Source organism: Micropterus salmoides, unplaced genomic scaffold (genome assembly GCF_014851395.1).
Source record: "Micropterus salmoides isolate LMB-PRFRI ecotype aquatic unplaced genomic scaffold, ASM1485139v1 Ms_hic_scaffold_18, whole genome shotgun sequence".
Lineage (NCBI taxonomy): Eukaryota > Metazoa > Chordata > Actinopteri > Centrarchiformes > Centrarchidae > Micropterus > Micropterus salmoides.
The window spans coordinates 9,118,948-9,136,748 of NW_024040928.1; the positions used below are offsets into that span (position 1 = coordinate 9,118,948).

The following is a 17,801-nucleotide window of genomic DNA, read 5'->3' on the forward strand; positions in this document are numbered from 1 at the left end:
TTTTATTACAATCAACCGTCAAAGCTAGTGACTGTTAAACATTGAGATATTTACATGCGATTGTCCAAAAGACTGAATTCATTTTAAGGAATTCATTTACAAATAAAGACCAAACTATTAACAATTTCTTTGCGGTGACAGGACCACTAGATTGGTGAGTAATGCACACACTTGGAAAAGCTTTTATCTGATGGATCCAGGCAACAGTTTGTTTTTTTTTTATTTCAAAACAAAGGTCTCAGACACAAAAGTAGTCTTGCAAAGAAACATTTACACCTGTAGCTTTCGTAGATGTCCCTTTTTTATCCCGCAGGTTAATCTAGGAGACATTATAGATGCCACACCATAAGTCAGTTATGAATATGTGATGCATGATATTTGATAGCCGAGGTTCTCATCCAGGATGAGTACAAATATATTTGATCCCCTGCTTATTCATAACTTAATGTCTATGTTCTGCAAAGTTAGCTAAGGCTTCTCTATTGTCAATTTTCTGTACTTGGATGTCCATATATGACCAGAGGGAGGATTGTTATGGCAGAAAATTGTGTCCTCTTACATTTAATTTTATGTATGTTCTTTTACTATTATTACTAATTTTGTTATGGCCTATAGATATATGTATTGTGTTTTTATCCTTAACCTTTCCTCTCCTATACTCCTTATGTTAGTCTGTTCACATTTACTAGGGTTTAGATGAGAGCTGTGAAATTGTTTGTGTTATCCCCCTCTTGTTGTTCCTCTCCTGTAATGTTCATTCAGGCTGAGAGAGGATCTGCGTTCCCCAAAACATAGAAACCTAGACTGTAAATGATTATGCAGGTCTCTGGACCAGCTGTATGTGTTTTAGTACTTTTCTGTTTATTCTCTTTTGTTAATTAATTCTTCAAAGACAACATTTGGTTGTTAGTCAATTATTTGCTTAATCCCTCACCAGCAAGATACAATTTCCATGACAGTCGCTTACTTAGATATCAACTGCAGCAAGCCAACTAATCTGCCACTTATACTGAGCACAATGGTAGTTCTACATGTTAGCCCAATATCAGTTCACACACAGGATTAGTGCCGTGTTAATTGTAGTAAGAGATTCACTGATTGCATTTTTCTTGGGTGATTCCAATTACCGATTATTTAAAGGTCTAGCGTGCCAATTCCAAGTGTTACAGCATACACAAACATCTTTGTAACTTTTCTTTGACTATGAATTTTTTATTTTTTTTATTAGGATCCCCATCAGCACCAGCATAAACGTTGGCTATTCTCTTTCTTCCTCCTTGTATCTGTCTGCTCTGCCTTTGTCAGCATTTTTATAAAAGACAACTCGCATTTTATACTTTTCAACTACGATTCCGTTTACACAGCAGCAGGTGAGCCACTGTGGCTCACCTGCAACAACAGCTGTGTTCACGGTTGTTTTACCTTTCTCTGCAGGTGTGCCTTCTTCACTCTAGTGACCAAACAAGCTACAATAGACAGAGGACTTATGGAAAAATACATTGGTTATCATATTTTTTGTCATGATTAATTTAATTCATCATCTGTATTAAAGAGGAAAACTATAAAAAAAAAAATTTAAAAATCAGTTCATCTGTTGTTCTAAGTGAATAAAAAGACCTGCCAGCCTTACTGCGCATGATTGCGCAGCAGAACCGTGGTTTAATGACGTAGAGCAACGGCAGAAATACTGTAATTCTAATAGCTGCACCAACATAAGGTTTCATGGCTCAGTGTGTTTGTCTGAGTCAGATCGTTTATTTAATCAGCCAACCTACAAGGCTCACCTGCCAAACACCAATGCAGCGTCACTGATGGCTGAATAGTTTTTTTAGATTGCCAAGAGTTTATAATCTAAGCAATATGGTTCTCTCATGTGAGACTGGCTGTCACAGGGTTTTGACGTCATTTTGGGCCTACATGGAACCCTCCATGCAGGCTTTGGTCCGCTTCACTGTTCGATCTCTGGCTTACCCCCTTGGGGGGTAAGCAGGCAGTGGACCAAACCACTGTGAGGCAAGGGAGGGGGGGGACCCAAAATGTTTCTAAACTTAGAACACACGTTTATTGTCCTATTTGCGTTTTTTATTGTTTTACTACTTACAAAATTATTTTAAGTATATATCATTTTATTATTTATTTTTGGGGGGGGTGGAGGGGTCCTGACCCCCCCGCGATTTCCGCCACTGCGCTGCGCCCTGAGAACCTGCTGCCGCCTACTACTTAAGAGATGGATCTGATACCGGAACGCATCAACAGCGGCACATTTGTCTCCATCCCATAAAAAACGGGGTTTTCTGTTATTCTTTTCATCCTTCTATGCTAAGATCACAGTTCAAATGGACATCTACACCTCCACTTTGTCACCAGCGCTGGACATCGGCACAGGATGTTATCTGCTGGTTATAGGTAAGTCAAAAGTCGCTGTCTAACGCTCGCGGCTTTGCATCCGTGCTTGGCTAAGTTATGAGTAAAATATTGAAATCGTTTCATCCCATGATTTGATTCCTCGAAAATACAATAAAAGGGCATTTTTTCTCCCCATAATCAGTTGCACAGTTGGCTAACACTTGTGTATATTGGACTGCACTCATGGAGTATGAGAATAGGCTGACGGTGAGATGGGTAAACTTCTCTTTATAGAAAAAAAACCTGGCCAAGCTGAGAGAAGTCTCTGCTGTCTAGGGATTTCTAGTTTTCTCCCTCAACTAAAACTTTCAGGATAGGAGAGATGTCATGTTGCCTGAATCTATATAAATTTAAACCTGAGCACCTCATTCTTGAGGGACGCATTCTTCCATTAATCACTATGTGGGGGACAGTTTACACCACACTTTAAATGTTGAGACTTAGTTTTCAACAAAGAATGGTGTTAGGCATAGTGGTAATGATTAAGTTTAGTGAAAGTCAATGTATGATAACAGTCTGGAACTTTATCATAAGACAGTAAATCTTTTTAACAAGCAGAGACAGAAAGATGGAGCTACTGAGCATATTGACAGAAGGATAAGTGATTTTGGTGGCATTTATACTGTATAAATAGAAAATGACAAATTTAAATGTTTTCAAATATATTCTCAGTATTTCATAGTATTGATGATTACTGAGGCAAGCATTACACTAGTAAGTTCACACTTCATAGGTTTTGCCAAAGACTGTCTTTCTGATATCATTAACTCATTTGTCACCCTGATAATCAAGGAAACTGGTATTGGGGATTATTGGCTGCAAACTGAATGGTTCAGTGACATCCAAGTAAATTGATTTAACTTAACATAATGTCACACGTTATACATTATGTGAACATAGAAAAAAGTAAAATTTTATGCACACATACAGTAAAAGAAATATAGCAAAAGTCAAAGTGACATGGGAGGTGAAGACATGCCTTATTATAACCTGATTTGTTTCTTGTAACATTCAAGAACCTGGATGCCAGGAGTGGATAAAGGAAAGGTGGGTTACATTCATTACATACATCATCTCCTTTCAATTAGCTGCACCCATTGTAGGATGAATGTACAGCATTTAGTCTACCGTTAGCACTGAAATAAAGTGGGATCTCAGCTCTAATATGACTGCTTTGATTCAGGTCATCATGAGGCAAGCCTTTTCTCAGATGGTTTGCACCAATTACACTGAATAATGAAACTAATCACAAACAGACACGAATTATGTTCAAGACTTGCTCTAAAACAGACATTTTAGGGACTGTATGAGAAGTATTGTTGAGGAGACTATTTTTCACTTTGTAATAAACTAAGGCTCACCCTAAAATATGTCAAAATAATATCCATCCATTATCAACCACTTGTCCTGTGTACAGGGTCAGAGGGGGCTAGTGTCACGGTTTTGTGGTGAAGGCAGGTTTGAGCAGGTTGGAGGACCCAAACATAGGACACGAAGGCTGGCAGGTGCAGTTCAGTGGTTTATTTAAGGCAACTAAAGACAAGCACACTTACAGACTGAGTGGCTGATTGACAGAGTCCAAAAACAAAGGTTGTCCAACAGAAATCCAAAATGAGCAGGGAGACACAACGAGTGAGGCAAAACAACAAGAGAACATACTGCAGCACTGGGTAACAACAAACAACGACCCAACAAAGACAAGACAGAAACACCAGGTATATACACAGGGACTAACGAGCAGGGTGGGAGCAACACAGGTGACAGACATGAGGCTAACGAGACACAGGTAGGCAGAGAGAGAGCAGGGGAAAACAGAGACAGACATGAAGAGGGATCACTGGGGTAACAGACATGACAAAGGTTGGAGCCAATTCCAGCTGACATTGGGCGAAAGACAGGGTACAGCCTGGACATGTCACCAGTCCATCGCAGGGCCACATATAGACAAACAACCAGTCACACACTCAAGGACAACTTAGACACAAATTAAACGAGCCTGCACATCTTTGGATGGTGGGAGGAAGCCAGAAAGAACCCATGCAGACACAGGGAGAACATGCAAACTCCACAGAAAGGCCTGCAACGAACCCACAACCTTCTTGCTGTGAGGCGACAGTGCTGACCACTGCACCACCGTGCCACCTGTGAAAATAATATAACTATCTAAAATTAGCACAACTTGTTTGTGTACCCCAATTTAAAGCTTAATTTCTTAATGGAACTTCTAATGCGTGCTGCCAAAGTACACATCAATATGACTATACATAGAAATAAATGTTTTAGGTTCCATTGGTATCTTTTGGCCATTCATCATCATCCTTATATGGTCATCAAATATGGCTTGGGTGTTCAGAAACAGTGGGAGCTACATGGTGTTAAGCTTGCTGATATTAACAGCTTTAAAGAATCATCACCAACTAGTTTTAGTGGATATTTATTATGTATGTGTGTGTGAGGTTCACAGGTGTAGGCAATTTGCATAACATCTATTGATCTCTCTGTGCATAACCAACATATATCTACTTGTCAATCTCCTTGGAACCACTGCTCCATTTAACCCATGTCTCATGTAATCCCTTTCTAGTCAATATTGTACCATTAGACCATTATTGAGGATTATTGTCAGAAGGACAGAGAAAGCATCATTATCTGCCTCATCTATCTATCAGTTCAATTCAATAGGGTTCTATTGGCATTGCTAAAGCAACTATGTATTTCATAGCCATATATATATTTATATATATATATTTCATAGCCTTCTTTAATATATATATGTATGTGTGTGTATATGTATATTTCATAGCCTTCTTTAATATATATATATATATGTATATGTATGTGTGTGTATATGTATATTTCATAGCCTTCTTTTACATTGTTGCTGGGCTTTTTCAGTTCAGCATCCCTGTACTCCTCTGTGAGATAGTGCTCATTAACTGTCCAAGAGCCATTTTCCTTAAAAGACCTAGCAGTGAGGCTCACTTGAGATGTTCCCATTGATTCTTTTTTGGCTTTGTGCAGTCAGTGGTAAGAGAAATTGGTTTGGCTGCACTTTCATGAAGGTGATTATCAGTGAGCTGGAACCTGATTGGGTCACTGGGCTTTGTGCTTAAGTACTTCCACAGCTGATCCTGTAGGGTTTAGAGTTAGTTTTAGGAAGGTAGATAGAGCAAAGAAGGTTACATGCTGAAGGAGTCTGTCTCCATATTGGGGTGCAGAAAAATGCATTTAAACTTGAGCTTTTAAGTTAAGATGGCTTGCGTTATCAGTAAATAGAGATAAATTTGCCACTTTGCAAATATAGTGATAGTGTCTCCAAGGTGGGACTTGCTTAATTGTTACATGAAATAGCAGCTGTGTGAAAGTTGCTAAGGTCTATATGTTAAACCCTAAGCAACACAAATGAGGGGCTAATGATATTTAAAGCATGTTTAATTGAAATTGCAGTTTGCCCACTACCCCCCTGAGTGAATCTCTACCTAGTAGGATACCCTAGAACAATTTTTCAATGGAAAAGTCAACAAGATAAGTTACCATGTCAACAAGAGGGTGAGAGTCAGGAACAAGATGTTGCTGTACAGATCACGATGCTCAGAAATTATCAGTACCTCTCGAAACAGGTAGCTGAACTGGTTCATCTTCAAGCTAGGTAACAAAGATTGAGCTCTATTTATAATTGCAAGTGATAAGCCTCAAGCTCTGCAGGTGAAGTTTCAATGTTTTGACACGTTTGGCATCTATTAGATTATTAAGATAATCTAAAAAGCGTCGAGATCCGGTGAGCGCCACAGGTGGACCAACGATTAGTCTATCAGTGAAACCACAGACATGACTAATGCAGTTGTCAAGCATTGTCACACTGTGCCTCAAATGCCTCAACAGCCAATAAGGTTGTGCATTTTTGTACTGTCATCATATCAAACCTGCTCCATCTTAGATAAACGGTTGAGATTCAGGGCAGATGGAAATCCGTTTGAATCGGAGGGGGACCAGATGCATCTGCCAGAGCAAATAAAACGCAAACTCACAGATTTGTCTGGTCCCTAGGCCACGATATCCCAGTTGGTTTATCGCTTTGGGGAAAACAACTGAAGAAAATGTAAATGTCTAGTGTTAAAAGCATAGTCTACATGGTCCTGTTGACTGAGATGAAAGTACCTATAAAAATCCTCCATGCAATCTTGCTATTATGCAACTGTAACCTTCCTGTGTACGTTAGTTCAACAATGTAAGTAGTTTGTTTTTACTTTGCTTCGCTCCACTGTTAAAATCCCACTGAAACCAGTGTTGCCATGGCTACGCATCAGTGTCTACTTAAAATTACATTACATTTGGGTGGATACGTTCGTCTCTAGTGGGTTGACAATTCTGTCTGATATCAGGCAAACCAAACTGTTGAAGCATATGAATAAAGCTACATATAAATTAACAAAAGTATACTACACAGTATAATACACTTATTATATTACACTAAATTTAGAGGCATTTCAATTGGAAAATTAGTTTGTCCTGTTTTGTTGGAGGTGTCAGAAAAGAATTAAGATGCACTTATGATTTGAAAGCCCTCTTTGAAGCAGGTGAGGGTCTTCCCGTAAGGGGCCATGGAAGCACTACAGGACTGCTTCAACGGTACTGACTGGTCTGTTTTCAGAGGTGGCCACCAACGATCAGATCACAGATGTTGTTGAGTATGCTGAGGCTGTTTCGGGCTACATGTTTTGAGAAGCTGGTTCTTCAACAAATAATGAACAACATCCCAACCAGCCTGGACCCTCACCAGTTTGCTTTCAGAACCAACAGATCCACAGAGGATGTCTTGTGTTAGTCTAAGTAGAAAAATGTAATTCAGCAAGACATGCAGCTTTTGCTGTGCTTGTGTGACCAGCAGAGAAAACTAATGCAGTAACAGACTTTTTGAGAGGAGGTGCAAGTCCCTAGGGTTTTGCTCCATAGATTACTGATTGCCCTGTTGACTGAGATGAAAGTACCTATAAAAATGTAAGTATATAACATGGGCATTCAATTCACCCTGTGGTGTCTTCGTCTTCTGAGTGAGAGACTGGGGATGACGTTCACATTTTAGAAGTGAGGTTGACTACATTTCCTGCCTCACTGTATAAATTGACACATTCCTCACATCTGGTATGAGGTGAAGTATCCAAAGGAACACAACCCTTCCGACAATCTTAGTATTATGCAACTGTGTCCTTCCTGTATAGGTTATTGAGCAAAGTCAAGTGCCGTCACTGCAAGAGCTACAGTAGTGTTAGTTATTTACCAATTTTCTGTTCCAAACAACAAATGAGAGCTGTTCCACTTCCTACCTTATCAGTGGCTAATGAGAATTATATCATCTTTAGCCATTTCTTTTAGAGATATAAACTGAGTAGATTTTCTGCTGAAGCTCAGCCCTGCTTTGAGTGCAAGTGAATCCCTCTCCCTTCCTCTTATTCTGGTTTTCTACCCTCTAAATAAGCTTCCTACATTGCTGAGGGGGGTCAACTGGAGGGTCGGAGGTGGACACAGGCTCCACATTGGATGGGAGATGTACAAGGCAGTTGTAGTCATTTTATATGTGCATTTAAAATTCAAGTAATAAGAACATTTCGAGTCAGTGTAACCAGCTTAAAGGAATCGTTCAACATTGCCAAATGAGAAGATCGTAACCTCTCTCTATTTGAGAAGCTGATTCTTCAGCACATAAAGAACAACATCCCAGCCAGCCTGGACCCTCACCAGTTTGCTTTCAGAACCAACAGATCCACAGAGGATGCCATCTCCACTGCCCTCCACTCAGCCCTCACACACCTTGAGAAAAACAACACCCACATCAGAATGCTGTTTGTGGATTTCAGCTCAGCATTCAACACAATCTCCCCATGAAACTGATCAGCAAACTCAGCACTCTGGATTTAAATACAACACTCAGCAACTGGAAATTGGACTTCATCACAAACAGACCCCAGTCAGTTCGGATTGGCAGACTCACCTCCTCCACTCCAGTGCTCAACACCGGAGCCCCCCAGGCCTGTGTGCTCAGCCCCCTCCTGTTCACGCTGTACACCCACGACTGCATCCCCCGACATGAAGAGAACTCAGTTGTGAAGTTTGAGGACGACGGCACCATCATCTGACGGATTTCAAACAATGATGAGACTTTGTATCGGGAGGAAATTGATCTTGCAGAGTGGTGTACAGAGAACAGCCTTTGCTCAACGTCAGCAAAAACAAGGATCTGATTATTGATTTTAGGAAAAAGGAGATAAAGACATACACTCCTGTCTACATCAGTGGTGCTTAGGTGGAGCAGGTGAACAGTTCCTGGGAATCATCACAGACAAGGGATGTGTATAGCCCAGGACTGGAGGGCTCTGCAGCGGGTGATTGAAACCGCTCAGAAGGTCATTGTTACCCATCTCCCAAGCATTGGTGATATCGATGAGGTGAGGTGCTTATGCAGAGCCCAAAGGATACTAAAGGAGAGTATCCACCCCAGCCACAGCCTGTTCGCCCTGCTGCCTTAAGGGAAGAGATATAGAAGTTTCTGCTGCCGCACCACCAGACTGCAGAGCAGCTTTTTCCCCCAAGCTATCAGACTCTTAAACTCAAATTCATCCTCAGCACTGCTCCAGTGATGATAGTTTATTTCTGTTTAACATTTCTATAAGTGCTTTAAAATGACTATATATATTGTCTGCTGCATAGCAGAAGGGAGGTACAAACTCAATTACACTTTACAACCTGTTGTAATGTGACAAATAAATCTACCTTGTGTCTTGTATCTGTCCATTAAATAGAGATCCAACATCCTAATGCCTGGTCCAGGTTAGCCTCTGTTCCATTAGCTTCTGTGACACACTGCCATCTCTCACAAAGCATTTCTTTTATCTGTCTTTCTGGGAAAAAAAGCTGTGGTTTACTTTCCATAATACATAAGACAAACTGGCATCCACTACAGCTTTTGCTATTAGAAACCTTCATAATTTTAAGCATCTAAATCCGTTCCAGGGCACAGGTACCTACCTCAATGTAACTTGGTTTTGTCCATATCCATAAAATGCTTTCTTATACAGCCATTTTAGAAATGTTAATTAACATGTTAGAGTATTACACAAGCTCTCTTAGCATCTAATACACAAAATAAACTCACAAAATGCTGAGAAAGAAAGAAAATATTCTTACTCATATTCCTTATCAAACAGAAAAATGCAACCACACACCCTCTGAATTCAAGTTACTCTCTTTCATCGCACCGATTGTCATGTTAACTTATCGTAAAACACAATTCTTTCAAACTCGACAAACTAAATAAAACTCACCAAAACCGGTGTGGTCAGTCTTTCCACTGTTCCAACAATCACCAACCCAACTCTGGTTTGGTCAAAAAACAACCTTAATTTACACAGTTGGATGTTAAAATATTCTGGCTCTGATTACTGTATGTTTTGGTTGGTTGGCTTAGTGTTTTGCAGGCTGCTAGTAGGTAGAGTTTGGGTCTTTAGGCAACCCTATAACCTCTGTTCTGGGGCTTCTTTGCTATAAAATGACTGTGTGGCTCATAGGCAACCTCCCCAACTTCCATCCATTCAGTACACTTTCACTCACCCCTGTTACATTACGCGCATGACTGAGCTGTACCCTCTTTACACAATTCATGATTATGTTCGGTTCATGAGTGTTCATTCTGTGTTTGGCCTGTGTGGCACTTCAGAAGGAGCACAAGCTGTTTTATTTTAGATGCATCAAGTTAAGGACTGTTCAAAGCAAACAAAGGACTGGTGAGAAACTCAATCTTAATTATAGAGTGTCCCTTGCCTTCCACAGGCATGTCAGCAGCTTGCCCCATGGGGATAAATAATGAAGATATAACTGTGGTAACAGTGTAACAGACTTTTCTAAAGTGGTGTTGTTTGTTGTTCTGTAATTTGTTCTTTGAGGTTTGCCTACAGCATTACCCAACAGAAACATGAATGAGTTAACACTAACAACAAAGAAAACAGGAGTACACCATAAATCAGGCAGTTTGTGCAGTGAACTGATAATGTGTCCTGTTAGCTCAGAGGCTTATGCCTCTTTTCCCTTCCTCAATTTAAACCATGTACTTTTTCATGCACAGCAAATATCTCAGAACATAAACAGTAAACTGGGCTTCTGGAGCTGCAATGATGCAACCAATGCCTTAAATACACTTTGCATAGCTGCTGTTTACAGGTTAGATCTCCATTCACATAGTTTTCACATCATCGGTCACTCAACAAGTATCCTCCGTTTCCTCCCTCTCTGTCTCTTTCTCCTGTTTGTCTCAGCTGTTTTCTCCATCGTGGGAAACCTGCTGGTCATCATCATGGCGGTTAAAAGGTCATCAAAGATGAAACCGCCAGAGCTGCTGAGCGTGAATCTGGCAGTGACAGACCTGGGAGCAGCTGTTACCATGTACCCCCTGGCTGTGGCCTCTGCCTGGAGCCACCACTGGCTGGGAGGAGATGCTACCTGTACATATTACGGTCTGGTGGGGTTCTTCTTCGGCGTTGCCAGCATCATGAATCTGACTATCTTGGCCATAGTGCGCTTCATTGTGTCCCTCAATCTGCAATCTCCCTGTGGGTAATTCAGGGCTCAAAAACACTAATTACAAAACCACATGTTTTTTAAAAAAGATTGATCATTTGGAACACGTTATTACAATGCAAATAGTATTCCGTAACTTCTAACTGCTGTGAAATCTAATTTTCACATTTTCCATGTTCAAAAACAATGCCATTAGTATTTAAGGGGTAGCTGATTCTAGCAGGGGTGATGAGACCATTTAGTGCTAAAACTGAATTCTGCCTTGCCAAACTTGATTACTGGTGATAACACAGATCTATAAGTGACAGATTTTTTTAGATTATTATAGCCCAAGCTTTTAATAGGTGCAAAAAGGAAAAATAAGAAATCTACTTTGCATGCAAGAAGGCAATTGGCTGCTTCTACCTAATATTTCCCTAACAGTAATATTTAAAATTCTCTTCAAGTGGAAGTAGCAGGACATGTCAACATATTCGTTCTTTTTAACATTGTTTTACTGTGAAAACTGCATCTGTCTGCCAGGAACACGTGGTAGCCAGCTGCGTCGCTGAATGACTTCTAGTCATCAGATGTTTCTGTCTTGTGTAATTCTGTTTAAAGCAGTGGTTTGACATTTTGAGCAATATGCTTTTTTTGCTGAGAGTTAGATTGACATAGCAGTATTGATACTTTTCTCATATTTGTCCAGTAAATAATATGGCTTTGGAGCTGTGGAGTCTGGATCAGTTGTTACATGTCGCCTGCCTCTACTATATTCCTGCTCGACACCCTTTGCTCCAATTTATATTACTAGTCTTATTTTTTTATTATTATTATTATCATTAAAATTACTAATTATCATTATCCATATTAATTTAGTCTGTACTACTACTAACTTCACTGTCTGTATGCAGTCTGGCACAATATAGCTTTCCGTTAAAACACAACCTTTCTTTTTGCACTTTGTAGTGCGCTTTAGAGGTGCAAATAGGAAGAGACGGCCACCTGTGGAAAGAGCAAGGCTAGCTGTTTCCCCTTGTACTTGTACATAAGTGTATATGCACATATGTATGTACTTGCTTGGCATGTTCAGGCACATGTATGCTTATATATAGTACTTAGTGTTTGTATATTTAACCAGACACCATTGCCTGTTTGATCGTGCCCTACTAGTGGATGAGTCCAGGAAGGACAGCTGTCCGTTAAATGGAGTGTAAATTGTGCTGACGATGGTCTGAATGACCAAAATGTTCACTTTTTCCTTTGACATTTAGTCATTTAATTGTCTTTTTTTCTGAATCTAAAGTGCCTGTTGTAACTCCTCGTCAGTGTGTTCACTTATTTCTACACGGCGGAGCTTTGTTAATATCCCAAAATATACATATATTCAAAGTGCACTCTAAAATGATAATGTTTTCTGTAACTGTCTTTAATGAGTCAGAGCATATGTTTAGGTGCAAACTGATAATTATTTTCTGCCACTGTAAAATCAGTAATGCCACTAGAGATTCATTAATATGTGGTAGATATTAACATAAGAACTAGTGCATTAGTTTGCAGTAGAGCAGTTCCTCAGACTGAATATGATTTTTTTTTTATTATATATATATTTGTCCCATCAGGTTTTACATCAGCAATATGTTTTCATCATTATTATTTGGGCATGCTCACTTTAATCCGTCCTTGCAGTCTACACTTAGTTTTGGGGAAATCAGGAATATAGTTCTTGTTTTTCCACAAAAGTGCTTTCATCATTTTGTCTTTCTGCAGGTCAGAAAATCAGCTGGAAGAAAGCAAAGCTGCTGTGCATGTGGATCTGGCTGTACGCTCTGATCTGGGCTCTGTTTCCCATTCTGGGCTGGGGAAGGTACGGGCCAGAGCCCTTTGGCCTGTCCTGTTCTCTTGCCTGGGGACAAATGAAACATGAGGGCTTCTCTTCCTTTGTCATCTCCATGTTCTCCTTCAACCTAGTCATACCCTCTGTCATCATCACCTGCAGCTACTTTAGCATCGCCATCAAGCTCTATTTCACCTACAAAAAGTCGATGAACAAGAACAACCGAGTCCTCAATATTGTCAAGATCCATCAAAGGCTGTTAATAGTAAGTGACTCTTTCTCATGAGAATTATAGGTTATTATAGGTTTGGGGACTCTTAGTTTAGATTGCCATAAGACATTTCCAAACAGTTTATGCTCATGTGCTTAAACAGTGAATTGAAAGGCTCTTGATGATATGGACAGTGGACATATATGTGGACAATATGTTATCTGTATATCCATTACTTTTAGTGATATATGTTAGTTTAGTTATATATGTTAACAACCATTTATCCATTAGTATATTTATTTAACTATTTTTACCATTTATCCATTCATTTAGCTAACTATTGAGATCTTGTGGGAATTTTTATGACTCTATCATCCTGTTCTATTGCAGATCGCTGTGCTGATCAGCATAGGCTTCATAGGCTGCTGGACGCCCTACGGCCTGGTAAGCCTGTGGTCTATTTTCAGGGACAGTAGCGCCATCCCACCTGAAGTCAGTCTCCTGCCGTGCATGTTTGCAAAGAGCTCCACCGTATACAACCCTATAATCTACTACATCTTCAGCCAGAGCTTCAAAAGGGAGGTAAAGAAGCTGTGCTGGTTGTGCCTACCCTTTAAACCAGTGGACATTTCCAACAACATCAATGACAATAACATTTATATGATTAATGTTGACAATAAGTCCAGAGTAGAAGCACAGCCTACTTTGCAGGAAATCACAAAGACAGTAGGTTTATCTCAGTTCTCTTAATACCCTCCCTTGCTTGTTTTCCTTGCGCCTTCTCCCCGCCCACTGGGGATACACGGAGAGATGCAAGGAAACCATGCGAGGATAGAAGAAACGAGGAAATCATTTCTCACAGAATGGAGACATCTTTTCCTCCGTAGAGTCACGTAAAGCGGCACCTGATCGCAGCTGGATCAGCTGTCAGCTGTAGAGAATGTTGATGGAGTTTGTGTCTGCACATATCTACCTCAGTCGAGGCCAATCTCCACATTCACTCCATTCACAACAGACCGTGTCTACTGTAAGCGTTTGGTTGAAATATTTTTCTGTTTACTGTTCATACCATTAACATATTGTTCTTTTAGTTTAAAACAACAAATAGTTAAAAACAGTCAAGTGTCTTTAGAGTTAGTCAAGTTCACTCCCATAATTAAGGCAACAGGAAATATTTATACATATAATTTATGTGTACTTTTGGAGTGTTTGTTTGTCACCTTGCATTTCCTCAGAACTCTGACTAGACTTATGTTTATCATCATGAAGCTGTGGTAGCTCTGAATAACTAGAGATATTTTCACCTGACAGGAACGGGTACAGGCCCACACGACTTTATTTTCCAGATTACAGATCTAAGCGAATGTGGCTGCCCAGTGACACAGATGCACTGCAGCCCGAGAGTGAGATAGGAATGATGCATGGATTCTCCTGTTTGCTATAATATAAAGTAAAGAATGCTATATTATCACTGCCGCTGGTCAACTACACAATTAATGGGAGGCCAAAATAGCCCTCAGGCCACCGGGAAATCACCCGGTTCTCCCGATGGCCAGTCTGCTAATGTGCACTGTGCTAATAATAATAAAGGCTCACACTTGTCTTTCCCAGAGCAGCATGTTTTCTCTCTGTAACTGTTACCTGTTGAACAAACACCTGCACATGAAGAATAACTTGCATTCTGTAGTTATACTGTGTAGCCTACTGCTCAGAGGCCCTGGATCACAATGTGTTTATATTCCAGTATGAAACTGCAGTGATGTCATGATGTACCAGATCAGTGCGATCAGCTGCAACGTCCAATCAACAACTGATAACCAATAAGGGGCCATGTCGGACAGTAAAAGATTTCCATGAAGGCTGCTCTCATGTATCCTCGCTCATGGCTCAGAGATCACTCCTCCATCCTTGATGCACAAATAAGAGCTATGGCACAGCCTGCAAGATGGCAGACCAGAACAATTTCATGTTTAAGCAAGAATTGAGGAGTGAGAAAATGACAAATAAGAGAATTGAGATGCAGCTAGTGTCTGTGGGTTGAAAGGCATCTTGGTGATATGCTTGTTCAACAGAGACTTTTGTGATGTTAACAGTTAAAAAGGGGGTGTCTCATAATGTGTTGTCTCATAAACATTATCAGGATAGATAAAACAACTGGTGTGTGCTGTAACACCTACAAGCGGGGTAAAACTGGCCTCTTTTTGTGTGTGGCCATAATGAATGAGAGGTTGTGTTTGTACAATATTTAAATGCTATGAAAGTTCAGCCCACTAAGCTATACATAAGAGTTAACTCTGTGCTTACAGGTGGCAAACCTCCTGACAACAAATCAGAATTTTCCCAAATAATACTGACAATATAAGTTCAGAAACGACGTGTCCAATTACATATGTGCTAAATGTTTTTATTAAATTTTCTTGTTTCATAAGTCTACCTCTAAAAACATTTACAAATACAACAAATATTGTCCATGTTTACCCTGTCTAATATTATAAAATTTTGGGAAATACACTTTTTCTACGGTTTCTTGAGGACAGTAGGATTAGAAGATCAACACCACGCAGATGTTTCAGTACAGTAATTATAAAGCTACAGACAGGAGCCTGTAAACTTAGCCAAGCATAAATACTGTAAATAAGGAAAAACAGGCAGCTGGGCTCTGGGCAAATCTAACAGAATCTGCCACAATGTTGAGATACAAGGTTTTTTATTATTAACTCTCGACAAGAAAGTTAACAAGCCTATTTCCCAAAATGTCAAACTTATTCTTTAAACGTTTTTCTTTAAACATCTACGAGCTTGATTTGACATTTGTGACGTTGGAAACAGCAGTTGACAAAAGCTACTACTTATGGTCTACTAACTCTCTTGTTCTGGACCTTAAGACTGTATTACACAGTCCTCGATAATTCAAAGGAGCTTTCCTGGCATGATGAACAGAGGTTTACATTGCCAAAGCAATTGTAAAATAAAAACTACCAAACAAAAAACATAAATAAATGTATTATTAAAATTATAAGAAAATGTAACATAAACGTGGATAAGATTACTTCAATTAAATTCAAAGGGCTTTATTGGCATGAGAGTTTCAAGAACAATGTTGCCAAAGAATCAAAATATAAATTGTCCAAATGTCTGGACAGCACACAATAACAATAATATGAACATTAACACAACATTATGTACTATTTATGTCATAGAAGTGCTCAGAATCATAGAAAGTAATTTTCAGTTCCCTGGCAACTGGACTTACATCCCTGGTGACTTCATGTGACCAGGGTATTAACGAAAGCATTGTTCAGATTTCACTGGAAATACCCCATGACGGTTTGCTGCCTGTAGTCACTGTGACAGAACAACAGCATATTATTGTATGTAATTCAGCATGTTATGATAATCAGTTCATGTCACGATACACGCATCTGCTTCACAGAGAACTGTTCCTTCACTCAGGGATTATTTGTTCATATATTAACCTGCAATCTGCTGTAGCACCTGTAGCAGTTCTCTTTTCAAAGGTTCCTATTGAATGAGCTTTGCTGAGTGGCAAATACTGTTTTTTTGGATGTTGCTTTGTCTTGTGTATTTTTGTTGTTGTTGCACCTTCCGCTCTGTAACTACTGTTGGGAGTGTTTGATTGTTTCTAAAGTTTGTGAATGTAACATTAGAGCTATGAACCTTGCGCACATTTGTGGACACAATTCAAGGTGCATGTTTGAGAATAAATACTGACTGAATACAATCAAGTGGTGGACAATGAATACAGCACTGTAGTGTCACTCAATCAGAAAAAAAGGTAGCCGTGGCTATGTATAATAAGGACACAGTGATTCTCATCCTGAATTCTAGTCAGGCACAGCTGTAACGGTGGGCCTTGAATGCAGTCACCTTTAGAATAAGTGAGGGTGTTTCTTGAATTCTGACATTAAGTCTATATTTTCTTAATCTCAATTCCAAGACAGGCAGAGCTTGGGGGGGGGAAGTGTGATATTGTAAAATGTGCATAATTTCACATGCTAAAATGTCCATATTATTAGTATGCAATATGAACCCTTCAGATGCAGTTTAAGTGTGACATCCTCTGTAGAATAAAATTAAGTAAATTAATGTTGTCATGTGTGAAGAAGGGGGTATGGACAACCTCCACATGCCACATCAACCTCTGGAAACTCATGAAAAGGATATTGTCAGTTATTTTGTGTTTCAGTGAAACAAACGACATGTTCAGGTTGAACGCCACGGCCATAGCCTACCCTGTGAGCTTACCTGAAGAGACAGGGTGGTGTGGGGTCACCCGGCCGTCACAGGAAGGTGGTGCAGACCTGTATGCGGACTAAGTGGTATCTTTCCTCCCTGATTCCCAGCCTCAATCCTTAATACAGGAGCTTACTTGGTTTCGACAGGAGTCATGGAGTTTTTAATTATGTTACACTACATGTATTCCATCTTATAATATATCCATGACGGGGCTTTGCAGCAGGCTAAGAAGTCCCACCCACTCGTTCAACAGTTATATAATTAGCAACAAGACGCTAGCGGCTTTGTGAGACTGTATGCACAACAGGACTTAGAGATACTCAACAGGCAGCTTACTAACATGCTCATAATAACAATAAGGGCGTGTTTAACAGGTATAATTCAACATATTAGTTTAGTGCGTTAACATTTACTAATTAGCACTGAACATAAAGTAGGTCATAACCCAAAGTGTTTAAATATATATAATAAACTGTTGATGGCACTCAATTTCAGCTATCATTTTGTGGTATTTACATCTAGATGTGTTAAACAACTTAGGAC

The 17,801-nt window shown here is 39.7% G+C and overlaps 1 protein-coding gene across 1 annotated transcript; it reads left to right on the forward strand.

The window, feature by feature from the left end:
- The first annotated feature begins 2,290 nt into the window (after positions 1–2,290).
- Positions 2,291–16,198, forward strand: opn8b (opsin 8, group member b). The gene is made up of 4 exons (XM_038727826.1): positions 2,291–2,406; positions 10,713–11,006; positions 12,724–13,055; positions 13,392–16,198. The coding sequence occupies exons 1-4, from the start codon at positions 2,337–2,339 to the stop codon at positions 13,749–13,751; spliced, it is 1,056 nt and encodes a 351-aa protein (XP_038583754.1). The 5' UTR covers positions 2,291–2,336; the 3' UTR covers positions 13,752–16,198.
- Positions 16,199–17,801: the final 1,603 nt, after the last annotated feature.

Bases quoted from the DNA above. Each gene is read 5' to 3' on its own strand.
- opn8b (XM_038727826.1), top strand. From the start codon at position 2,337: ATGGACATCTACACCTCCACTTTGTCACCAGCGCTGGACATCGGCACA. The intron at 11,007-12,723 runs GTGGGTAATTCA...GTCTTTCTGCAG, and splicing joins CCTCAATCTGCAATCTCCCT to GTCAGAAAATCAGCTGGAAG. The intron at 13,056-13,391 runs GTAAGTGACTCT...GTTCTATTGCAG, and splicing joins TCCATCAAAGGCTGTTAATA to ATCGCTGTGCTGATCAGCAT.